Source organism: Pseudoliparis swirei, chromosome 14 (assembly GCF_029220125.1).
Source record: "Pseudoliparis swirei isolate HS2019 ecotype Mariana Trench chromosome 14, NWPU_hadal_v1, whole genome shotgun sequence".
NCBI lineage: Eukaryota > Metazoa > Chordata > Actinopteri > Perciformes > Liparidae > Pseudoliparis > Pseudoliparis swirei.
The window spans coordinates 3,523,221-3,549,157 of NC_079401.1; the positions used below are offsets into that span (position 1 = coordinate 3,523,221).

The 25,937-nt window shown below is 48.4% G+C and overlaps 2 protein-coding genes across 2 annotated transcripts in view; both read left to right on the plus strand.

Moving 5' to 3' along the window:
• On the plus strand, positions 1–22,462 carry LOC130204365 (bone morphogenetic protein receptor type-2-like). The gene is made up of 13 exons (XM_056431045.1): positions 1–973; positions 8,623–8,808; positions 9,294–9,473; positions 12,658–12,765; positions 12,935–13,026; positions 13,813–14,043; positions 15,101–15,215; positions 16,002–16,162; positions 16,254–16,401; positions 17,599–17,735; positions 18,410–18,582; positions 18,704–19,983; positions 20,813–22,462. Exons 1-13 carry the CDS (start codon positions 895–897, stop codon positions 21,064–21,066), a joined length of 3,144 nt encoding a protein of 1,047 aa, XP_056287020.1. The 5' UTR covers positions 1–894; the 3' UTR covers positions 21,067–22,462.
• The window catches only part of fam117ba (family with sequence similarity 117 member Ba), a 6,949-nt gene continuing 3,363 nt past the window's right edge, over positions 22,352–25,937 (plus strand). Inside the window, exons 1-3 of the mRNA XM_056431761.1 lie at positions 22,352–22,391; positions 22,717–22,872; positions 25,652–25,821. Of these exons, the coding sequence (XP_056287736.1) occupies positions 22,352–22,391; positions 22,717–22,872; positions 25,652–25,821 (366 nt within the window). The remainder of the gene's footprint in view (positions 22,392–22,716; positions 22,873–25,651; positions 25,822–25,937) is intronic.

Here is a 25,937-nt window from a genome sequence, read left to right on the forward strand (position 1 = left end):
GGCGTTCCCAGCCGCCCTGCCTGTCTGTCTGTCTGCCCGGCGGAGGAGCTCCAAAGCGTCGATGCCAAACGCCACCGACTGCCTCCGGGAAGATCGGACCGAGAGATATCCGAGCCCTCATCCCGTCGTCTGCCAGAATGGGTGTAATCATCTCCACCTATAGCAAACCGGAGAAGAAGATCACTGCTGGCGCCGTTAACTTGTGATTTATTGTTTTTCTTCCTTCAGCTGAGACCGTGAAATGAGACGGGACGCGGATAACTAACTGGCTAGCCGCTAGGCTAACATCGGTTAGCGTCGATAGCAGTCAGCTCGTAACCTCACCGAGCTCGGGGCGAACGTTTATTACATATTATTACCTGTTGTGTCGAACGGGTGGACTATTTTTTCTTCTTCGATAAGCGTCCAGCCGAGAAACGCCTGTGCTCCGCACGAAGTAGCGGTTGTTGTTTTTTAGCGATATTTCGCTTCTTTTGCCAAGTTTTCCAGCAGCAGACAGTCGCCCCGGGGCAGCTAGCATGTTAGCTAGCAGACATGGAGGTTGTCGGCTGGCTCGTCGCAGACGGCAGAGCCGCCAAACGCGTTAGCCGCTCGGCGCGTCTGTCCGGTCCGTGCGGGGGTCCATAAGCGGGAACAACTTTTTTTTTTATCGTCAGTGAATGTTGTTTACCAACACAACGCTTCTTTTTCTCCGCCTCGCATCTATATTTATATGCAATATATTCATGTGTTACGCGCCTGAGAACTCTGTTCAAGTTATTGAGCTGACGTGAGGAAAACAAGGCGAAAAATCACGCGCAGGATCGCATCTGCTGCAACAAGAGGACCAGAAGGAGTCCAGCAAGACTTGGAACGAGGTCCAACTGAGGGACCAGAAGTCTGCTTCACACCATCATGGCTGTGAGCCCAATCACGATGAAATCACTCGCTAAATTTGGGTTTTGCCTGACGCTTCTCCTGACTTCTGTGGCTGGTAAGTGGCTTATTGGAGGATTGATTTTTGTTTTGTTTCTGGAAAGAGATTAATGTGCTTCTCATGAATATTTAATGCTTCCTCTTGGGATGCTTGCCTGTATTTCATAGCCGTTGTGCTCCTTCAGTCTCCATTCAAATTATGACATTTTGACTGGGGCAATTGCATTTTTACCATAATATAAATGTGTTTTAATGCAGATTTTTCTCATTATTGACAGTCCAAATCACACATTTCCCCCCCAATCCCCATATGTGTCCCTTTTCCTCCACTCTCCATCTTGTGGACCGCCTGGCTCCTGTATCTGGAGCGATCTGTTCGGCTCAGCTCGTCTCATTCCGGTAAAGCAAACCTTCAGATATCTGCCTCTTGGACAGAGCAGCAGAGCGGAGCCCCGGCTCCCCGTTTCTCTCTCTCTAATCACTCTGTGTACAAAGGCCTGGAAAAACACTGCCGAACATACCGCAGTCCCCGTCTGCCAAGTTGTGCCCCTGTTTAAAAGTTTGGGCTGAAGCCAGGCTTCTGTGAGACCTTGAGCGTGATAAGATAGGAGCCCGGGCTGCACAGAGATGGAGGAACAGTGCATGGGAGAGATAGAGAGAGAGAGAGGGAGGGAGAGGGGGATGTGGAATGTGTGGGAAGACAGGAAAGGTATTTTACAAGATGGGTAATTTAGGTGATAGAAGTTCAACATGGTACTTAGGCTTTGGCTGTGTGTGTGTGTATGGAAAATAGGTCCAGTTTAGCTTGTCTGGTACTAGAGCCGAGTGCGTTGTGTGAAAACAGCTTCTTAATTGTGAGTGGGACTCGAGGTCAGATTGTATACAATATTAGTGTGTGTGTGTGTGTGTGTGAGAGAGATTCATTCATACATGGTGTGTTATCAGAACCCACAGTAATTACTGTTGTAGAGGGAAATATGGAAGTGTGGCGCATAATTTGAATGAACAGTTATTGGGTTTGGTATTCATCGAGAGATAGAGATGCCCTATTTACATTACATTTGCATCCAACAGAGAAGTGACTTTATTTTCAGTCCCTTTTTGATTCATGAGCTGAAGAACTACAGCAGCAGCTGCTTTTAACAACAACATGTAGAAATGGCGAAGTGAGTCGATGAGTAAGGCGACTCAGCGGATGGAGCGGGACGTGATGCGTTCACTGAGGAGATGAGCTGCCAGGTCGTGATGTAGGGGAGGGGAGGAGGAGGGGGGGGGGGGACAGAGGAGTGCAATTATTTTCATTCCAAATGGGAACATTCAGCAACCTTTTCATGTGTCCTCCCCCAGAGCGGATTCAACGATTCCGGTGATCCGAGCATGAGCCTGCGAGACGCTCGCCCGCGGCGTGACCGCGGCGGTTCTCAAGCGATGGCATTAAGATCCCTGACAGCCACGAGTTCCCACCGAGTGAAGTTCAACTCGTGGCATGTGCTCACGATGTGTCCCACGAGCCCACAGTCGGGGACGCGGTTGTCCCGGGTGGGCCGGAGGGTTTTGAGGGGCTCCCAAAGAGGATTAGAGCACAAGTGTTTTCCGGGGAGCACCAACAACAACAACAAAAAGCAGGCTGCTGATTTGCACCGCCTGTCCAAAACTGTGAGGCTGTGTCCTCGGCACCACGCTGTGGTGTTGACGGGCCCGCTGTTCCACGGGCCGGGCCGCTTCTCTCCGGGGCCACGGCGCTGTCGGCTCACATCTTGCTGGAAAGTGAAGCGATTGCACCTGGTTTACCAAATCAGACCCGGCATTTAAACCGGTGTTTAATCTGTGATTTTGAATGGCAAGGTTAGACGAAGAGGACCCGAGATGAGAATAGCTTAAATGCCAAGTACGATACTCGCTCAGGAATTTTTGACGCAGAGAAATGTTAAATTGAGGGGGGAAAAATGCCTGAAATCATGTATTATGGGCCGCGAGAGCGATTGTTGCGTCCATGCGGGGCGGGGAAATATCGCTGCATATTTAACGAGAGTCGAGCATGAATGTCTGCCAGTGATGTCACGTGAGGCAGCTGAAGGCTACACATTTTGAAAATACAACAAAAAACTTGTCAGCACACCTAGCTCTCCAAACAAATGGCAGCGATTGAACTGCGTTATCGGCAAAGAAGACAAAAACCCTCAAAGGAGACGGCTGTTCTGGATGGACGGACTGGTCTGCCGATGTGATGGAGGGGTACATCAGTGGAGGGCTCTTTTCATTGGACCGTTACTGCCAATGAAAGCGTCAAAAGATGGGGAACAATGCCCATCGCAATATCCCAAAGTTCAAAGTCGCTCTGCAGGTAAACACACGGGTGGAAGCGGCTCGTAAAATGTTTCAATCGGTTGTAAAAACCGACCGGTGTGTGGGAGCGTAAATAGAGGTAATACAAGAGGGTGCAATGCAATTTAGACAGGAAATCCAGGACGGCGTCGGTGCAGACGGCCACGGATGTGAAAAGCGATGCACTCACTCTGGCTGCGCACCGATTTCCACGTCGTTTCTTTGCGAGGTAAGGTTACACTCGACTGCAGCTCGAAACGGGCCAACGAATGCTGTAACGGGAGGAGGGGAGGCGTACGGTCTCTAATACAGAAGGCCTCGGACTCTATTAGATGAGGGGGGGGGAATCAATGTCCGCCTCTCTCTGGGTACCTTGGTTTGAGTTGTTGAGCAGAGGTAAAAAGCAAAGTGGCGAACAATGGGACAGTGTTCGGCCTTCTGCTTCGGCAAAAAAAAAGAGGAGGAATTAGTGGATGTTTTAGAAAACAAAAGGTGCAGCCTTGAGATGGTAACTCGGAGTGACAGCCTGTGATTAACACAAACACGTTTTTTGTCCTTAACCAGCAGAGACAATCAGTCTGGAGCGCGCAAAAACAAATGTTGCTCAAGAGTTTGGATGAGCTGATTCTTTATGGTTATAATCTTTTATAAATGTTTTTTTATTATCTCTTTAATCATTCGTTATTCTTCCTTTTAAGCATGTTACTCTGACACCGAGTGGGCCTATACTACTCCAACATTGTTCCAACGGAAGCATGGTAGGGTCGCGGTGGTGTGTTTGTGTATCTAACCGTGGTGTTAATGCTTATTATGTGTTATTTGTCGCCTGAAGTATCACTCTGTAATTTATTATGGGATGCCCAAAGCCTGGAGTCAGCAGCAGCCAGACAGACGTGAGCCCTTCATTCAGGTTTTTAAGAGCAGTGTCCCAGTCAGGAGGTTTGAGCATCAAATTATGAATGAATAAGTTGATTATTTCCACACATCACACTCCGTGTCTGAACATCCAAGTCTTCTGGAAAAGTTTTCCCCGTAAAAACATATCAAGTCATTAAAAAAAGGCAGACCGATGGAACTCCATTTTATTCATTTAAATGTATTATTATCGCTTGAACTGCTTCTTATTTTCTCTATTAATCATTTCCTATGAAAATAAGTTGGGAATAACGGCGAAACATAGGGATGTCATGAGAATGGAGCTACAGCTCAGTGCTGTCATCTTTGCTTGTTAAATTAGTTTTCAAATGGTTTTCCAATCCATTTTTTTCTCAATCGACTAATTGTTTTAGTTGTTTTTATTGAACGACACGCGGTCTCGGTTCACAGCACCTGTCTGCTCCGCCAAACAGGTGAAGCCCCGTCGGGCAGCATGTCTCAGAACGGTATGCGGCCCGTCGAGTAGCGGCGGCTGCTCCTCTCCAACGAGGAAGAGACGTCGTCGTCAACAAAGACCGAATTCAGACTTCATAAATAAACTGAGATTATTGCCCCCCCCCAACCCAACGCCCGTGGTGTGATGGTAAACACCACCTCGATCTGTCATCTGTGTTTTCATCACATATTTGGGGAAAGTTGAAGAATAAATAAATAGGGGGGGGGGGGTGTATTGTGTATAAATGTATCATGGTCAATAATGGAGCCCTCTAAGCTTTAAGGGAAGCCTCAGGATTAGCATAACTGTACCAGACCCAGACAGACCCAGTCTGAGTGGTAGTGGGTTTTTGTGTGGGGGGGGGGGGTAGTCCCAAAGCAGCAGATGGGACAGATTAAAACTCACTCGGCCCTTTCCCCCCTACCCCCCACATCTTTAAACTCAACCAGGAGACTTGGAAAGTTGGGGGTGTCTGCAAAGTCTCCTGAAGCCCGTATGTCCTCAGCAACAAGCACGCACCCAAACAACAACAGGAGAGCACTGTGGGCGGTGCACACAGGTCTGTGGGGGGGGGGGTTCCTGCCTCCAATCTTGAACGTGAACTCGAACGCGTCGGCGCACTCTGTGACTTCTAATCAAATCTGTGAGCGCCGTGTCTTGCGTCTCTCCGATGGGCCTTGGCACCAAAGGAAGGAGAGAGCCAGATTAGATCGCTGTTGTTTTTCTAGAGGCGAAGGGGGAAGACTGGGGGTGGGAGGGTGCACCGAAGGCCAATTGGGGGAGGAGGTTTGAGAGGGGGGGGGGGAGATTAACAAATAACTGGGCCATGGGTAAACACTCAGCAGTGCAGGGGTCGTCATCCAATGAACAAGCTCGGAGCAGAAAACTACTCCGAAGCCTTTTGATATGACTACCCTCTCTCTCTCTCTCTCTCTCTCTCTCTCTCTCATCTCCACTGGCCTTGCCTGCATACTCTGACCCACAATCCCAAATCCTGCCGTGGAAGCCAAGATTGCACAGCGAGCTTCAAGGAGCAGAGACGGAGGCGCCCGCTTCGGCCAATCAGAGATATACGCACGCGATTGGCGTCCAACCAGAAGCGCTCGCGGGCAGTCGGAAGAGCCAATCGCGGTCGAGCGGAGTGGCAGACGAACCAATTAAACGTGACCACAGGAGCGCTCCCGGTTGTGACTCTTTGAGCTCCATCCCAGGCCCTTTTTTCTGTGTGTATTCTGGATGTCACGATACCAGAAATAAAATAGTCAATCCCAATTTAAAATGTAAAAAAATAAAATAAAAATGCAAATTTACTTGAACCTACACTCCTTTTATACTGCTTTCTAATATCTTTCTATATTACTGTGAAAACTTCTCCCTCAAATATCTGGATTTCTTCACGTTCCTCTCCAAAAACATTTCTACAAGATGACACTCGAACACATCACGACAACACGTTAGAGTTCACCTATCAGTTAGTCATTCACCTTAACTGAATAGAGCCTGAACGCATCATCATTTAAATCGGCGGCAAGAAGTATTTGCAGCGAGGTGAAAAACCCTCTGGTGCTCATTGAAAGTGAGTGTTCAGTTTCACAAACACATTTTCCGTCTGCCACCGGACGACCGGACGCTGTTCTGAGCCCCTGCAGTAACTGTTGAATTTTTGTCATCGACTTGGTACAAAAGTATCCGGTATCCAGACACACCTAGAATCCAAAATAGCCCCTTTTTGTTTAAATAAATGGTAATTAAAGAAGCATCTTGAGCTTACTTGTGACATGGCGGCATGCCAGTACAATGAACTGATTGGCTATTGTCATCAGGGTGCGTGATTGACATAATTAGTTGTTTTTATACGGAGGCATTGTATTAATGCAACAAAGATTGACTAAATTCAACCTTTTCATGTCGATGAAATCAATCACACTTGAATGAAGCCCTTAAATCAATTTCTAGACGCAGCTCAAGACGATGAGCCTTTTTATCTGCGGCTTCAGTTTTCTTCAGCATCACGATGGGGTTTTTCATTTCATAGCCTTAACTTGTAGTCAAAGTATTAATAATTCATGGCAGCATACAGTATCTCGCCAGCGTTGGGAGAAAGACACTCGTATGGATTTCTGTTGTGCTCTCCGATCCTGGCGTGCAAGGTCAGTGCGTTAGTTCGGCTGTCTGTGGGCGTTGTCTCCGGCTCCGCACTTCCTCCGATTGTTCCTCCGTGTTCCTCTCACCTCCACGGCCCCTCGCGCCTCTACTTCTGGGTAATTGCAAAGGAAGTGTCGCCGAGGCAGAGACGCTCATTGTTGAGGCTGTCGGCGCGAACCGCAGCCTTCTGAAAACAGGACGAGAGATGGAGTTGTGCAGTCGAGGAAAGTGCATCGCGCCTCATAACCACTGAGCCACTGAAACCCCTGAGGTAACAGTTGAAGCCTTTGGCTTCGCTGGAAACAAACGTCACATGTTATCTCGCATCATACGTAATATCTTACCGTGATGATTAGGTCAGAAGTCACTCTACATTTGTATATGAAAATAAAATATGACTGAATATGGGACAGTCGTGTCAGTATAGTTGATTGTTTCTGGAGGGTTAGTATTGTAATGTCATTTATGAGAACATGTACTGTATGAGATAATACGTATGGTAATTGTTTATTGCATATTCTATTATTCTGACCACATATATTACCCTTAGCTTGGACTCCTTTCCCTCTCTGCATGCGCACGCCGTGCTCTCCTGCGCTCCCTGAAGGCAACGTCAGTCCCACAGAACAGCAGGTAGCCGAGGCCCGGCAGTAGGTTGATGGCTTTATCGGAGGACGGGGAGCTGGCGCCGTGCCCGGCCGAGCCACCCCTCCATCGCGTCGCCCTCTGCCCACACTAGCTTGACCTTGGGCAGGGCACAGTCGCCCTCCACCCCCCTCCATAACAGACTCCCCCACCCTCCCACCTCCGTCCCTTGCCGGATGAAGGAAAGGGAGGAACTGGGAGTGAGGGAAAACAAACGGGCACATCGTGTTTCCCTGATCTGAAGTGACCCGAAGCGGAGGCTACGTACACAAGCGCACACACTGTCCCATTTCACGTCTCATTCTGGCTTCTTTCACACTTTTTTTGCATATAATGTATTTTGTGTCGACCAACAGGAAGTCAGCATGGCAGCGTGCATAGCAAATGTGATTTGTTTTATTTTGTCATTTTATTTTGAATCGTTCTGTGGCAAACAGAAGAGTTTGATGCGTGGTCATCTTCACGAAGGAGCGCCACTTTTAACGATTTAGCGCGAATACAAAGCAGGACGGCTCGGCCGCGAAGAGACGACGCCGCGGTCACGTGGAGGCGGGATGGCGTTGGCTCGTCTCATTTAGCCCCTTTTTTTAAAGACATGTACAAGCTTCAAAAATTCCAGAGTGGGACATTTATTCGACGGATTTCATGTCGCAGAAGAAGAAGAACGATGTGTTATCCACAGAGCTGAGATCAGCCGCCTCACCAAACCGTCCATCTTGAGACGAGGGCGCCGGTTGTGCAACGATGCATTTGTTTAGATGTTAAAAACATCCATCCGTCATTCAGTTTCATTGCATTCAGTTTTTTCATGGTCGTCTTGCTGTTTTCAATTTATTATACAAATAATGCCTGTGTGTGTGTTTGTATTATGTTCTTTAGATTGGAGTTTGAATACTTCTATTGAGGATCCTTCCCTGCATAGACGGCGACCTCCCACGAGCCAGACAGATATACTTTCGTAATTAACTCTCCTTTCGGACCTTTTCTAGAAAGATGCTGTGTGATTATCAATACACATGCATACTCAAAGGGTTGTGCAATGAGAATCGTTGAATAGGTGCGATGACGTGGAATCCGTTATCGAAACTGTCGAGTCATCTTCGTCTTTCTCCGCTGACGCAAACTGCCTCCGTTTTGGAATTTAACGAGCTCGTCGTTGCGACCCGATCTGAAAACCTCGTCACGCTTTTAACCCCCCGACTTTCTCCGTCTCCCCACAGCGGCGCAGGGCGAGGAGAGGGATTGCGCCTTCACCGACCAGCAGCAGCAGTGGGAGGTGGAGCGGGTGGCGGGGGGCGAAGGCCGCGTGTCCCCCGAGAACACCACCATCCGATGTCACGTGGGCAGCCACTGCTTCGGCCTGTGGGAGAAAAGTCCTCCTGGCGAAGTGCGACTGGTCAAACAAGGTACGACTCGTTGTACAAATGATGCACATAAGTAGACACTCGAATGTAACCTGTGACGTTGTCTGGGTCGACTTTGTACTTTTCTAAGGGGTCACTTTTCAATTCATTTTATGTAGCCCAATATCACAAATTCCGAATTATCCTCAGAGGGCTTTACAATCTGTACACATAGACATCCCTGACCTTTGACCTCACATCGGATCAGGAAAAACTCCCAAGAAATAGAAAAAACCCTCACAGGGGAAAAAGTGAAGAACCCTTCAGGAGAGCAACAGGAGGATCAGAAGCAATAGATCTCATGTGACCAGAATGAAGCGTTACAGAGTTACATAAACACTTTCAATCAATTTGACATCATGTATGAATAGGTCGTAGTCGGCATGAGCCACGATGCCACGTCTGCATCCAGGTTTAAGAATGCTCTCCATTGCTCGTCTTCTTTTACAATGTTGGGAGAATTCAAATCCGTGGCCTCTCTCCGCCAGGCTGCTGGAATCACCTGGGCGACCAGCAGAGCTGCAGCGACGACCGCTGCGTGGTCACCAACCTCCCGCCGCAGATCCAGAACGGGACGTACCACTTCTGCTGCTGCGGCAGCGACATGTGCAACGTCAACTTCACCGAGGACTTCCCACCGCCCAGCCCCACCACGGCACAGTCCCCCTGTAAGATCCATCGTTCGCGCACACTCGCAACACCGCACCACACGCAGTCGATAAACTCTATGAAACAAAGCCTTCGGTTCTTACCTTTCACAATAAAAGCCCTAGATGTATTCACTGCATACCTCTTTACCAGAGGGAACCAAAGACTTTATGTGAGTGGACGTAGTGGGACAATTTGCAACCAGTGAATGTGAGTGACGCCGTATATAAAAGTATCCCCTGCTTTATGGTCTGTTTGACTCTAAATGGAGCATCATTTACGAAATGAACATCATGCGGTATTGAAGAAGACTTGAAACTAGAGACTGAGACAACAAACTCATGTTTGCATTGTTTACTGACGGACTAAATCAAGAGAGAAGTAGTCAGACTTCTATATAATCTGACTTCTAATGCTACCCGAAGTCTCGCCCCCTGCTGGCAGGATCAGCCCGTACGTTTTGCTAAAAGGAAACTTGATAACATCGCTTCCAGTAGTTTAGGCTCCACAACAAAATACCTGAGTCTGCTGCTGCTGCTGTGGGTCCACCTGGTCTTTGTGGTCGGTCCTCTCCCTGCACACACCTTTTCAAAGGCTTTTATTGAAGTGCTGCAAAAGTATTTCCTCTTTTTGCGTCTTTTTTCCCCTCCGCTTCCCGACGTCGTGCGAAGGCCTCCATACTGTCCGTTTCACACAGACATATTGACTCCATCTTTGGAGATTCAAGGGCGCAATCAACTCTTACACATCGGCGGAGGGGGGGAAGAGTGAAAGAAAAGTGACGAGGACGAATGGGAGAAACGCAACGCACCTTAAGGGAGCAGAATGAACGGATGTCTGATACCATCGGAGCCTTCATCCCCCCCTCTCCTCCTCCTCTGCTGCATCATACAGCCCCACAGTTCAGAACTGAGAGTCGGTGTGGATGTTACTTGTGCCTGCCTCCTAAAGGTGTAGCTGTGAATTAAAGCAATGTGTGTGTGTGTGGCAGGATGGCGGCGGCGGCTGCTCATCTCTTCTGCCCACACATAAACCCTGTGTGTGTATGTGACAAATAAAACATCTTGAATCTTGAATCTTGAACACAAACTCACTCTCTTCCCCCCCCCCCCCCACACCTCCGGCTATGTCGTCTCTCCACATTCCTCGGATCACAAGGCGTCTGCTCCGTCTGCGGGCGTGTCCCCGGCGACGGGGGAAGTTACTATGCGCGGCGTGATTGATCGGTGCAGTTTGGCTGGTGCTGTAACTTTAACTCCAGTCTTTTGTTTCTGCTCCATTAACGGCTGACGAGTCTGGGCAGAGTCCCGCCGGTATTATTAGAAGTAGGAAATGGTTCGAGCCGGTTGGCTGTTTGTGTGATCTGGAGCCAAGAAGCTCAGATGGCGACATTCACGGCGGGAAGGCGGGAGAAAATATTCCAAGTACAGTGTTCACATCACAATATGCTAAAAGTAAAGTACTGTATTATACAGAATGTGTTATAGAATTGGATTATAATGATCAATGCAATACTTTTATGTTGCAGCTGGTGAGAGGTAATTTGTGCTACTTTACATGCTGCTGGTGTTGTAATCTATAATGCATTATGTACAGCTTGATTTTACTTTGTATTATTAATTCAAATTATCATATAAGATGGTGGGGTAAAAAGTACAACGCTTGCCTCTGAAATGTAGTGGGGGAGAAGTGTGATGCTGCATCAAATCAAAATACAATGCACAGATTCCTCATTTGTAGTTTAGGACGATAATTAAAAAAATTATCTTTACATACAAATTATTATTTGCACAAATGATCCCTCTATGAAGAATTTGACTTGCTTACAACTGAGTACGTTATTGTTATTATTTTTTACATCTGCAGCTTCCAAATTACAATTTGTGACGAGAGATATAATAACATTTTCAAAATAATCAAAAACATTCAACACAAAAGTACAGTACTGAACGGTGATGGATAGAATACTATTAGGTCCATACAATGTAAATTCACAGTCATCACTTACAGTGGAACTAACAGCATTAATACGTGCAATTTGAACAAGATACCAACGTTCTTTTAAAACCATGGCATCTGGCATCGGCCTGTAGGATACGTCGGCCATCTTCTGAGGACAGACTGGAGGCTGCAGTGGCTCAGCTCATGATTACATAACATTACATCACATGTCATTTAGCAGACGCTTTTATTTATCCAAAGAGACGGACAATAAGTGAATTCAACCACGAGTACAAACTCGGAACAACAAGAATCCAGAAAGTAACATTTCTTCAAAAAAGCCAAACTGCAAAAACACCAAGAGTAGTGCCACGAGGAGGGAGTTGCAGTAGCCAGGCGTGAGATGACCAGAACCTGGACCAGAACATGGACCAGAACCTGTGCCGCCTTCTGAGTAAGAAGAGGGCGTATTCTCCTGATGTTGTGCAGCATGGACCTACAGAAACGTGTCGTCGCAGTGATGTTGGCCGTCAGGGAGAGTCGACCCGGCTTGAGGTTCTGGTAGTGGCTCCAAAAACACATTGCACCCTTTGAAGAGTTTTGGAGATTTGCAACAGACTGTTTCCGTGTGTCGGTTGGCCTCGCTGACCTTGATGGTTTTGGATGAGCTTGCGTGCGTGCTCATGCTACCGCGTCGGTCACAGGCATCTGTCTATTTATCATATGTCTATCTATCATATGTCTGTCTAGCTGTCCATCTATCTATCTATCATCTGTCCACCACGCTGTGCCTAATCAGCCTCTAACGCACAAACTGCGTACCTGAGACGGTTAAACATTTGTGTGTACGTGGGGCTGTTTTCCGGAAGGAAAACCAAAGAAATTGTTCACATATTTTTATATTTATTTATTTATAAATATATTTATATATTTATATAAATATTTATACGTATATATATTTATATAAATATGTATATATATTTATATAAATATTTATACATATATATATTATATAAATATGTATATATACATATATATAAATATGTATATGTATATATATATATATGTTTTGCACACTTGGATTGCATTGATTGCACAGGTGTGCCACTGGTCACTTGTTGTGTGATGTCAGCTGTTGCACACGGCCCTCCTCTGACTTCCTGCTCACTAATCAAAGATTCCCACATACAGATGTTACACTTTGATTTGGGTTTTGGGTTTTTGATGTGTGTGTGTGTGTCTCACCCTCAACTCTCCTTGTAGACACGCGCCCACTGCGCCAAGAAGAGACGATAATCATCGCCCTGGCAACCGTCTCCGTGCTGGCCGTGGTTGCCGTAGCAGCCTTCTTTGGTTACCGGATGATGCGCGGTGAGTTACCATGGCGGCGGGGAAATTATTCAAGGCCATTTAAAATTCTCTAAATAAGTTTCATGAATGGGATCAGCGGTGATCTCTTTTTTTAAATGCCTTCTCATGTTTTTACATGGTGTGTGTGTGTGTGTGTGTGTATATTGTGTGTGCGTGTGTTTGTTCACAGGAGACGGTATGCAAGGCCTTCACAACCTGAATATGATGGAGGCCGCCGGCTCCGAGAGCTCTCTGGATCTAGACAATCTGAAGCTGCTGGAGGTTAGTGCCGACGTGGCGTTCTCTGTTCGCCCCGCTGCCTTTGTGTCTCGACTGCCTCCAGTCACAGGTCCACACCGGCTCAGAGTTGGTCTTCAGAATATTGTTCAGAAAAGTAAGGATGACTCGCTGCATCTTTTAAATCCTGATTTTCCAGCCCCGACGGTAACAAGAACCAGACAGAGCAGCCAGAGGCGCAGAGGCCAAAACCCGTCAAGGTCTCCGGTCCCGCTTGTGGTTTCCACTGTGACCCTCTTTATCATCCTGATCACACAAATAGGAATTATCTTTTTTGCTTCCACTGACGCAGACAACCTGATAAGCGAGAGCTCACATTGAGATAGGAAGTCAACGGAGTCAAATGCAGGCGCTCCTTCTCTCACATCAAACTCATTGCACCCTGTGTGTGTGTGTGGGGGGGGGGGGGGAGGAGGGGGGAAGAAGATAAAATAGTGTGCTGCTCTCACAATACACTTTCTAGCCGGAGATGAATGTGTTTCGAGGAGGTGGATTAATCCTGTCTGCAGCAGCATGGTTCCAATGCCACGCCGTCTCTTAGAACTCCAGGAACTAATTGGAAGATTTGGAACCATTGATGAGAATCTGTAACTGTGTGTCTTTTGTTTGTGTGACATTTCTTTGCTGCTTCCTCTTGGTTCTGTCAGCAGCACAATCAAAACTATTATTTAACTCACGCTGTTTTCAGTTGTTTTTGTTCGATAAAGATCCACAATTACAACAACGGTAAATAAATGTATATTATTTTTTCCCCCTCCCCTCCCCCGCCAGCTGATCGGGCGCGGTAGATACGGCGCCGTGTACGGCGGCTCTCTGGACGAGCGGCCCGTGGCCGTGAAGGTGTTCACCGCGGCCAACCGGCAGAACTTCCACAACGAGTGCTCCATCTACCGGCTGCCGCTGCTGGAGCACGACAACATCGCCCACTTTGTCGCCGCCGACGAGCGCACGGGCCCCGAGGGCCGCACGGAGTACCTGCTGGTCATGGACTACTACCCACACGTGAGTGGTCGCCCGTCCTTTTAATCTAGAAGCCCCGAGTCGCATTTTAGCCGTCGCCATAGCAACTGTATTTGAACTGCGCGGTAAAGAAGGCGTATACAGCTGTGGTAGCAACCTGCCAATCACCATGTAGCCCCGCCCCTAAAGCATCCTCTGTATTGAAGAAGACCTGAAACTAGCGAGTCAGACATTTACGATGTTCATAAATCAAGAGAGAAGTCGAGTTATAGTCCGTTAGACTTCTATACAACCAGAGGAGTCGCCCCCTGGTGGCCAGTAGAGAGACTGCAGGTTTTGGGAACTTCTGTATTGGCTTCACTTTTTGGTTGCCACCTGTTTTTTTTATGTAGGAACATAAAGTTTTATTTACCGTGATGAGCTCCAAATCCACAACACTGGCCTGATGACGTGTCTCTGAGGATCTGAACCCATGGCCCGCGAGCGAGTCTATGGCAGATTCCTGAGATCTGAAAGGAGGAGAGGGGAAAGTACCCGTCTCTTCCAGCAGCTGGTGGAGCAAAAGGAAGCGCTGACCGCTGGAGGCTGCCTCCAGGACCTCCGCCATAAATATTAATACAGACGTACATTTTTAAAGCGAATATAGTCGGCCTATTGTGCATCGCGACCATTGCACTAAAGTGCATTGTCATGGAAACGGGGTGCAGGCCAGGACAGGAGACTGAGACACATGATGCATTCAAGTAAATGATAATCTCATTAAAATGAGCAGATCTAATGTGATTTCCTTCAGTAGCGGATGTGGCCATTGCCTTTGTGATTGATTTTTTTGGGAGAAAAGATGTGTGTGTGTGTGTGTGTGTGTGTGTGTGTGTGTGTGTGTTTCGGAGCCGATCATGGATTTATTACGGCTGTTGCAGATAAGCCGAGGAAGGAAACTCATCATGTCCAGGATCGTTTCTGGAGTCTTGATATTCCTTGTTTACCGTCCTTGTCCGTCTGTATTTCCGTCTGCTTTCGTCACTCACTCTCCGGGCCCTCTTCTCCTTCCTCTTGTCCCCTCTCTCCTTCCTCTTGTCCCCTCTCTCCTTCCCTTCAGGGCTCTCTGAGTCGCTACCTGGGCGTCCAGACCAGCGACTGGGTCAGCAGCTGCCGGCTCGCTCACTCCGTCACCCGCGGCCTGGCTTACCTGCACACAGAGCTCTTCAAAGGAGGTGAACACACGCACACACACACACACATGCACACATGCACATGCATGCAGTTAATTGCGTAACTGCCCACAGTTTACTCGAGTTCCAAGGCTGTTACTGAAATACAAAGACGTGAACACTGTCGCCGCTTGTGCATGTTAGTTTATGTTGTATCCAAAAGGCCTTACTGTGTGTGTGTGTGTGTGTTAAGCCCTCTTACAACCCGCGCCCTGCAGCTCCACGTGGCTCTGTTTGGCTTGGAGCGCTCTGCGTCTCCGCATTTCGTTGCACGCACACACGGCGTGCACAGCCCAGCCAAGTTTATTTATAGAGCAGCCTCAAGCTAGAGAGAGTAAAAAAATTTTAAAAAGGGACAAAAACAAGAGGGCGGGACAAAGGGAGGGAGGGAGGCAACATGCGTGTATCCCAGTGGTTCAAAGAAATGAAGAAGTGAACTTAAGCCTCTGAGTTTTACACACACACACACACACACACACACACACTCACACTCCTCAGTAGATGGCAGCATGGTGGCTGCCGTGACTTCCAGCGCCCTCTGCTGGACGGCGGCCCCTGTGAAGGGGTCTTGATCCCGTGGTTGTAGATGAGAGGTTTCATCTGTCTGCTGACGATGAGTAATGAGGGGAATGGAAAGCTCTGTGAAGGGATTTGCCGAATGTTGCCATTATTTTGCAAACACCACCAAAAAAACCCAACCTTTTGGTTTTAGTGTCTCGGTTTACACGTTTGAATTGGCTCCAATCCTTTTAGTCTCATCCTCTCCTTCCCCTTCTTTCACCCATCCAGACTTGTACAAGCCGGCCGTCTCCCACAGGGACCTCAACAGCCGGAACGTCCTCGTCAAGGTCGACGGCACGTGTGTCATCATCGATTTCGGCCTGTCCATGAAGCTGACGGGGAACCGGACGGCGCGCCACGGCGAGGAGGAGAACACCGCCATTAGTGAGGCGAGTGAGATCCCGTAGCTTTCGGGTCTCCGTCTTCCCGTCTCGACCTTCTCATCGTGACTCATCCCCCCCCTCTCTCTCTGTCTGCCAGGTGGGGACGATCCGCTACATGGCCCCGGAGGTCCTGGAGGGGGCGGTGAACCTGAGGGACTGCGAGTCGGCGCTCAAGCAGGTGGACATGTACTCCCTGGGCCTGATCTACTGGGAGACCTTCATGAGGTGCACTGACCTCTTCCCTGGTGAGACACAGACACGCACGCTCTCAGTTTTACATTTGGACGACTGTCACCACCAGCACGCAGTCTCATACGGTCATGGACAACCTGGAAAAGTCATGGAATTTAAAGATGGTTATTTCCAGGCCTGGAAAAGTCATTACCTTCGCATTGAAAATGCCGGAAGGTTATGTTTTGATCGCCGTGTATTTATTTATTTATTTATTTATTTGTATGCGTGTTATTCGCAAAACTCAAAAAGTATTGAACCGAATCGCATGAAATTTGGTGGGATGATTGTTTATTATCCGGGGACCAGTTGATTAGATTTTGGGATCGATCGGGTCAAAGGTCAAGGTCAAAGGTCATGAACAGGTCAAAATCTTTCGCAGAACTCAAAAAGTATTGAACCGAATCGCATGAAATTTGGTGGGATGATTGTTTATTATCCGGGGACCAGTTGATTAGATTTTGGGATCGATTGGGTCCAAGGTCAAAGGTCATGAACAGGTCAAAATGTTCTTGAATCGCATGAAATTTGGTGGGATGATTGGTTATTATCCGGGGACCATTTGATTAGATTTTGGGATCAATCGGGTCAAAGGTCAAGGTCAAGGTCATGGAAAGGTCAAACTCTTTTTTTACCATAGCACGATACATTTTTGTCCAATTGGCATGCAACTAATGCCAAAATGTTCATAATTCAATGCCCAATCTTGTGATATGCGAAGGTATGCGCTCTACCGAGTGCCCATTCTAGTTTGAAAATGTTTTGGGGGGAAAAGTCCTGGAAAGTTTGTTATATTCACATGTTCATTTACGCTGAGTTTGAACTAATTAATATGCTTTTAAATGAAAGACGCTCTAATTATAAGCAAACGTTCTAATCAAACTATTGTCTCTCAATCATTTGTGTTATTTAAGGTTTATACTGTGTGCTTTGGAATTCTCGTTGTTTGTTTAAATACTACATGTCCTCACTTTTTCATGTATACACTGAGATTTGACAACATGTTTGGCCATGGACATTTGTTTTGAAAGTCCTGGAAACCCATTGGTCAACATGTGTGCCAGCAGTAAGCACCTCCCACGCTGCAAAAAGCCCTTCAATTCACATTCATCTTATTTGGGATGCCGAAATGCACATGCAGAGGTTTGAAGTTTGGTGTTTGTGCCACATGATAAATATCTAAGACCGGTCCTTCCTCGTCCCTCCACCAGGGGAGTCGGTGCAAGATTACCAGATGGCCTTCCAAGCGGAGGCAGGGAACCACCCATCGTTTGAGGACATGCAGGTCCTGGTGTCCAGAGAGAAGCAGCGGCCCAAGTTCCCCGAGGCCTGGAAAGAGAACAGTTTGGTGTGTGTGTGTGACGTCAGAGAGCTAATGATAGTGTGTATGTGTATATATGTATGTGTATATATATATATATATATGTGTGTGTATATATGTGCATGTGTATATATTTATATGTATACATATATATATATATATTAATATATATATTTATATATATAATTATATTTATATGTATATATATATGTATGTATATATATGTTTATATATACATATATTTATATGTGTATATATATGTATATATTTTTTAATGTATACATATATATATATGTGTATATATTTATTTATATACGTGTGTATATATTTATACATATGTTTATATATGTATGTATATATATTTATTCATATATATATGTATATACATATATTTATATATATGTATATACATATATTTATATATATGTATGTATATATATTCATATATATATTTATATGTATATACAAATATTGATATGTATATACATAGATTTATATGTATAGATTTATATGTATATATGCATTTGTATATATATGTGTGTGTGTAAGTGTATTACACACACAGAACCATTGTCAGTAAAGCTGGTAAACGATATAAGTGAAGTCACAGTGACTGTCGTTAAAGTGACACATTCCCTCCTCCAGTTTCTATAGCAACGTGTTCATGCTGTTGAACTTGTGACCCGTGACTCCTCCTCCAGGCGGTGCGCTCTCTGAAGGAGACGATGGAGGACTGCTGGGACCAGGACGCCGAGGCCCGGCTCACGGCTCAGTGTGCTGAGGAGCGTCTGGCCGAACTGCTCCTCATATGGGACCGGTCCAAGTCGGTCAGCCCGACGCTCAACCCCATGTCCACCACCCTGCACAACGAGAGGTAGGCGTGACACACACACACACACACACACACACACACACACACACACACACACCTCCATCGTCCTGCTGCTCGGTTCTAGTCTCGTCCATAACGGGTTGTTTTTTTCACCCCCCGCCAGAAATCGCATGACGCCGAAGTCGGGCCCGTACGCAGACCAGACGTCCACTTACATCGAGGAGCAAGAGGGCGTTGCCAAGAACACGCAGGCCGACACCACCGGCTCCGTGAGCGGCCGCACCGGCGCCGGCGAGAGGAACAGGAACTCCATCAACCAGGAGCGCCAGCAGCAGGCCAACGCCCGCCTGCCCAGCCCCGAGGGCAGCAGCACCAGCACGGGCCTCAGGGGCAGCCCCTCGGCCTCCACCACCACCACCATCGTCTCCGACTCCGAGGGCCCCGCCGTCCCCGTCTGCCTCCACTTGACCCAGGAGGATCTGGAAACCACCAAGCTGGACCCGAAGGAGGTCGACAAGAACCTGAAAGAGAGCTCGGACGAGAACCTGATGGAGCACTCGCAGAAGCAGTTCTGCTCCCCGGACCCGCTGAGCCCCGGCAGCTCCAGCCTCCTCTACCCGCTCATCAAGATGGCGAGCGAGGCGGCGGGCACGTCGGACCCCGCCGCGCCCATCCCCACCGCCACCTTCCCGCTGCCCAAGCAGCAGAACTTGCCCAAGAGGCCGTCCAGTCTGCCGCTGCGCACCAAGCCCCACAAGAAGGAGTCGCTCAGGTTCAAGTTCGGCCGCTCGGGGAAGTCCAACCTGCGGCAGGTGGAGGGGCCCAAGACGAACGCCGGAGCGGCGGCGGAGGCTCACCGGGGAGCGGGCTCGAACAACACGGCCGCTCCGCGTGCCAACGGCGGCGTCAACGTCAATAGCGCCGCTAACGGCCACGCCAACGGCCACGCCGGCGCCGTGGCGGCGGGCGCCGGGCTGGGTTTCGGAGGATCTGGCGTAACTCAGAACGGGACCGCCGGAGCGCTCCGGTCCGACGACGGCCGCCTGAGCCTCGGCGTCATCACGGCGAGCCCCGACGAGCACGAGCCGCTCCTGAGCCGCGAGCGGGAGCAGCTCGGCGCCAGGGCGGCGGCGGCGAGCGCCGCGGCCCTCCGCTCGACCCGGCCCAACGCCAACAACAACAACAGCAACACTGGCCGCGGCAGGGGGGGCGGGGAGAGCGGGGGGGAGAGCGACGGCGGCGGCGGGGAGGAGGAGGAGGAGAGCGGAGAGGGAGGGAGCAGGGAGACCGCCGGGGGAGAGAGCTCGGGGTCCGCCGCCCAGCGGGAGGCTCCGGTCACCATGAGAGGGGAGGCTCTGCTCCGGCAGCACCAAGCCCGCCGGCCCGAGAGACCCAACTCCCTGGACCTGTCCTTCACCACGCAGCAGGACCCGGCCTCCAGAGGTACGACTTCCTGTTGGTTCGCTGAATCAAACCGTCGGTAGATATTCACCAGTTCACTCAGTTCAGGTGCATTGAGAGATATTATTATGAGTTGCTGGAATAGATTGATGATACGGAACTATGTATCCTTAAAGAGACACAACAACCATTTTTACCCGGGGAGATCCGTCATGTGACCTGTGAAAATACACCGTGATGTCGTAATGACGTAGTGATGTCATAATGACGGAGTGATGTCATAATGACGTAGTGATGTCATAATGACGGAGTGATGTCATAATGACGGAGTGATGTCGTAATGACGGAGTGAGGTCATAATGACGGAGTGCTGTCATAATGACGTAGTGATGTCGTAATGACGGAGTGATGTCATAATGACGGAGTGATGTCGTAATGACGTAGTGATGTCATAATGACGGAGTGATGTCATAATGACGTAGTGATGTCATAATGACGGAGTGATGTAATGACGTAGTGATGTCATAATGACGGAGTGATGTCGTAATGACGGAGTGAGGTCATAGAGTCTGAGCTATTGGAGACGACAGTTACAGACATAGAAAAGTCCATTTGCCAAACAGGAGCGTTCTAATGATGCTCTAACTGTTGCATTGTGGGAAATGTAGGATCCAGTGTCTTTAGAGCTTGACCAGGGACTAAAGTCGAGATATCTGATTAGAAGTTTTAAATTTCTCCAACTTGATTGAATAGAGCAGAGCGTTGCCGGAGGCCCGTTAGACCAATAGAAACGCACCGCGGCTTCGGGGCGTCGGCCGTGTTTCCACGTGAGAAGCTTCGGGGACTGACCGCTGGGTTTCCTGTCTTCCAGGGGGCGCCGTGGCGCCGCCGGACGGAGCGCCGGGGCCCGACGGCGACAAGATCAGGAAGCGCGTCAAGACTCCTTATTCCCTGAAGAAGTGGCGGCCGACCACGTGGGTCATCTCCACGGACGCCAGGGGCCCCGAGGTCAACAACAACAACAACGGGTCGTCCCGCGGCCCGGCTCACGGCCAGAGCCGGCCCAAGTCCAGTTCGGCCATCTGCCTGCGGGGGGGCGGCGGGCCCAGCGACACGCACGTGTGAGAGGCGGGCTTCTCTGACAAGACTGGGGGAAAAAACTACAACAACCAGAGAGCGTTTGGTCTTCGCCTGCTGAGCTCTCTGCTCTCGATCCGCCGGAGGAAGCGTCCCCTGAACTCACCGCCGCAGCGCCGAGGTCTCGCTCCCGTGACGCTTTCAATGGAATCCAGCTATGCAGCCTCCTCCCCCGCTTCTGTTCACGCCTTTCATTCATCTCCCTTTACGTCGTTGTGTCACCGCGTTTCGTCTCATTTTAAATCTTTCTTTTTTTCCATGTGCACTTTGAACCGACTAAAAATATCCGCGCTTCGAAAAGTCCCGTCCGTTTGCGACCGCGACAACGAGTGGTCTCTAAACTCTTTTTATTTTTTATAATTTTAAAAATGGCGAAGATAAAACAATCACCAGTGTGAGGTAAAAAAAGAAAAGGCGAGCAGACGGTCTTAAAAGACGAGCTGCTCCGGTTCCCCCCTCCTTGTGTTCTCCTTGATTCGTATGCAATACCAATTCAATGTTCGCCTGCGTGTTGATTTCTGTATTGTAACTTTTTAATCGTGCAATAGGATTTCGCTTTTAGAACGCTTTCAATGTTTTGTTTGTTTTATCGCTCTCCGTTACTTTTATTGCTTCAATCCCGTCGTTACTTTGTATTTGTTTATCTCTGTTGCACTTATGAATTGTCACAATCGTTTTGTAAACAATCCACCGTACGCTATCAACCCCTCCCTGACTGGAGAGGAAAAAAACACTGATGACAATCCTCTGGACTATTTTTCGTGGGGGGGGGGGCACAAACACTTACAATCAACCCCAGCTGGACCAAGTGGGCTTTCATGGAACGCCCTCTGCACGCACAACGAACGCCGGCATTGGCTCAAACTCCGGTGTCCTGTGAACGCGACAGTCACCGGAATCGAACCGGCGGAGGGATCGGTGGACGTCACTGTGGACTCTGCGTTGAGCCGCCTGCTGTGTGACCGAAGGTCCAGACTCTGCTCCTTGAATGCCTCGTCTAAAAGAAGCCAACCCCCCGAAGCACGCTGGATATTATTTCTGCTTCCCGTTGCCCCGCCCCCTCGATGACTGACGCACGTGTGTCTTGTTTTAAAAATGGTCGGCGGCGTACCCATTCTGTATGTTCAGCCGCTGCCTTCAGGGCCCATGAAAAATATTTCATTTATGTTTTTGTAATCTGTAATTTGTATGAGAAAAAAACCCAACAACGTATGTATGTGTATTGCATTGATATTTGCATAATTTTTATGGAATTCTGTTTTTTTTGCATTCAATGGATACGGCCTTTGATCCCATTGCTCTGCGTCTGCTTGGTACAGTTTCTGTAAACATTTTCAAGTCAATATGGAAGAAGAAAAAAAATTCAATAAATGTATTAAATAATTGTTGGTTATATTTGTTATGGTGACATCTCATTGGGGTTTCCAGGGTCTTTATTCTGAAACTACTGAAACATCTAACGGTCCTTTTTATAAATATGTTTATATGGGTTTTTTTTAACTCTTATTCGTACTTTGCTATTTCGAGAGACGTATTAGTCTCGAGAATGACGTCATGCTCGATTCTTCTATTGGAAACGGAAACATGCCCGAAACGAACTAAATATGGGCCCTGTCGTGTAAAGCGTCTTTCCATCAGTTCCCCACAGTGGCCACACGGGGGCGACATTTCCTCTCCCCGGCTTGTTTACCTCGCTGCTGCCCGCCGTCTGCTCCACGCGCCATAGCAACTGCAGCATCAGCGCGAGCGGCGCAGCGTTCAGCGCTACGTCAGAGCTCTCCTCGGATGCGTCAAGTCAGAGAGGCGACCGGGACTGCACCGGAAGTTGAGCGACCTTCATTCAAAATAATAAAAAGATTCCTCAAACGTGTCTTGTGAGTGTTCAATTTATTACTCTTCATTTATTTATTTAATGGCACTTACAAGTGCGAGATTTCCACATTATTTTAGGACGCTCAAGTTTACGTGTCAAACTTGTTGCAGTGTGTATTAATGAGTGTTTTTCTGCATTACAAAATATGGCTAACAGCTGCCTTTTAGTCCTAATAACTCCTGTTTCTCCCTCTCGAGTTGCTCTTTGTTTTTTTATATGTTCCTGTGGTCATTTTATTAAACATGGCTGTCTGACATTTAAATCTGATTAAAAAAGCAGTGCACAGCCCCACTTTAAATCACTCGTAATATCAGTTAATATTGTAAATACTTCCAAAAACTTTCAGTAAATTAGCACAAAGCATTAAACTCCCGGTACACCTGTGAACTCTTCTTTGGAATTAAAAAAATTCAAAACTACTTTTACTTTGAAAACCATGACCGGAACTTGACCACGTGTATCCCTCCGCGCTTCACACTGGTACCTCTCCCGTCGCGTCAACCGCAGCTAGCCCAGCATCATCGCCTTCTTCTCTCTCCCGCGTCTCTATTTTCTGTCCCTCTGTTATTTTCCCCGTCGTTTTCGCATTCCTCGGGACACGGCACACCTTGCTCTCTTCTTCTTCCTCCTCTTTTAATATTTTGTGTGCTCCTCTTCGACCAGGGCAGCGTCTCGGTGGCCGCTCCAGCCGCCGTGCCGCATCAGCCGGGGGGGAGAAAAACATCCATCCGCGACGACGACGAGGAGGAGGCAGGGTGCGAACACAGTAACGCCCATTTTGACACCTCCGGTCTCGCTGCCGTCTCGCGCACGGCCTTTCCGTGTCTTTTCTATGTCCGCGTGTTTATATCGAAGAGGCCTTTTCCTCACGCGTAGCTCGCGCCGTCGGTTCCCTCCGCGTCTCTAACGCCTCCGGGCGGCGGCGGACATCAACCGGGAGCCGGGGAGCCGAGCACCTCCATGCTGCTCTACATGCAGCGCGGCCCCATCACGGTCCTGCAGGTGAGCGTGTTTCTCTCCTCCACACACGCACACACGCACACACACACACACGCGCGCGCTTTAATCTCTGCTTCTCATGTGGATGGGGTTTTGATGATGGTGAATATATCATCTATGTGTGTGTGTGTGGGGGGGGGGGGGGGGTGCTTTTATGATGTGATTTCGTTGATAATTGATGTTGAGGGAGCTTTTTCATTTATTTTGTACGTCCCCACAATGTTTATCTCTGCTTTAATCCCTTTTTTATTATTGTTTATTGTATAAAACCCATCAATTTGCAAGATAAGTGTATGTATTAGTCTTCTCGTTCCATTAGTTTTCTTTCCATTACATTCACGATGCAGGTGTGTTAAACTAGATCAATGGATCGATTAGTCCGTCAACAGATAATTAAACCATTTAAATGCTTTTGCATTTGTTAAAACTACAAAACAAATAGATATTTAGCTGTTTTCTAAGTCAACTCTGATGTATTATGAATAGTATATATATATAGTATTGTTAACTGAATCTTTGTTTTGTGGATTGTTGGTTGACATAAAAACATTTTTAAAGGCACCAACTGGGGCTTTTATATGATTAATGATGAAAATATTCCTTTATACTTCAAATACTCCCAAGTAACCACGGCCACCGCCAATGCTGCGGTCACCGTCTGCCATCGCACTGCACATGGCAGAGCATCTAAGAGACCTCGGATACCCCGGCACACACACACACACACACACACACACAGTCAGTGTTAATGAATGAAGATCAGTGGGTCCCGTTCCCTAGCAACAGTGATGTGTGCTGGTCAATACCCCCCCCCCGCTCTGCCCCCCTCTCCCATTTGCCAATTGTAGCTCCTGGAGCAGCACTGCCAGTGGATGCCGCTGTGTGTGTGTTTGTGTGTGTGTGTGGTGTTATTAATGCTGCATTGTGGTTTAAAATGGTCATAAAAAGTTATTTTTTTATTACATTTCTTATATATCACAATGAACTTTTACTTTGTACTTTGAGATATTGTAGGGATAACTATGGAAACATTAAAGTGCATCTAACTGCAATCATTCAGTTTTACAAATCCTAAATACGGCATCAGAGTTCCAGTCGATGGCGGCTTACACCCCCCACCCATGGGTGTCTGGATCCGGGTCAGCACTTGCCCCCTCAGGCCCCCCCCCCCTACTTTAAGCTGTTTTAATGGCTTTAACCAGGAGGCTGTGTGAGACTCAGGGAGGGGGGGGGGCTCTGCTCTGCTCTGCCCAGCACGGGACGGATTAACATCAATCTGGCAACACACACACACACACACACACACTCATAGACACACACACACATACACAAACCTAGACAGACACACAGAGCAAGAAAGTCAGGAGCTAATCCTGCAGGCCAGCTGTGTGTCCATGATTTGTTGATTTGTTGACAAACAACTTGTTTACATGGAGACAGCAGACCTGACTCGTCTCTCTCTCTCTCTCTCTCTCTCTCTCTTCAGACGGCATCCGTGGCCTTATCGTCCCGCATCTTCTCGCGGTTCTCCTCCGCGTCTTCCGGCATCCCCCTCCTCTCCCTCTGAGGGCCTCCCCCCCTCCTCTCCTTCTGAGGGCCTCCACCCTCCTCTCCTTCTGAGGGCCTCCCCCCCGCCTCTCCCTCTGAGGGCCTCCCCCCTCCTCTCTTTCTGAGGGCCTGCCCCCCGCCTCTCCCTCTGAGGGCCTCCACCCTCCCCTCCCGGACTCCTCATTCTCCTCTCGGTCTCCCGCCACCGCGTCCAGCTGTGGCCCTCGCAGTGCGCGCTCGCTGGCTCCCACCTGACAGGTCCCTGGCCTCAGGACGACAGCCAGCACCTGCAATCTCCCTACATGAGGGACAAGGCGACGCAGGTGTGTGTGTTACAATGTGTAACATTAACATGCTAACATGCTTATTTTGGTTACTGTTTTTCCTGTTTCGCTGTATTTTTGATATTTGGCTCTAACCCTACTGTGTGTGTGTGTGT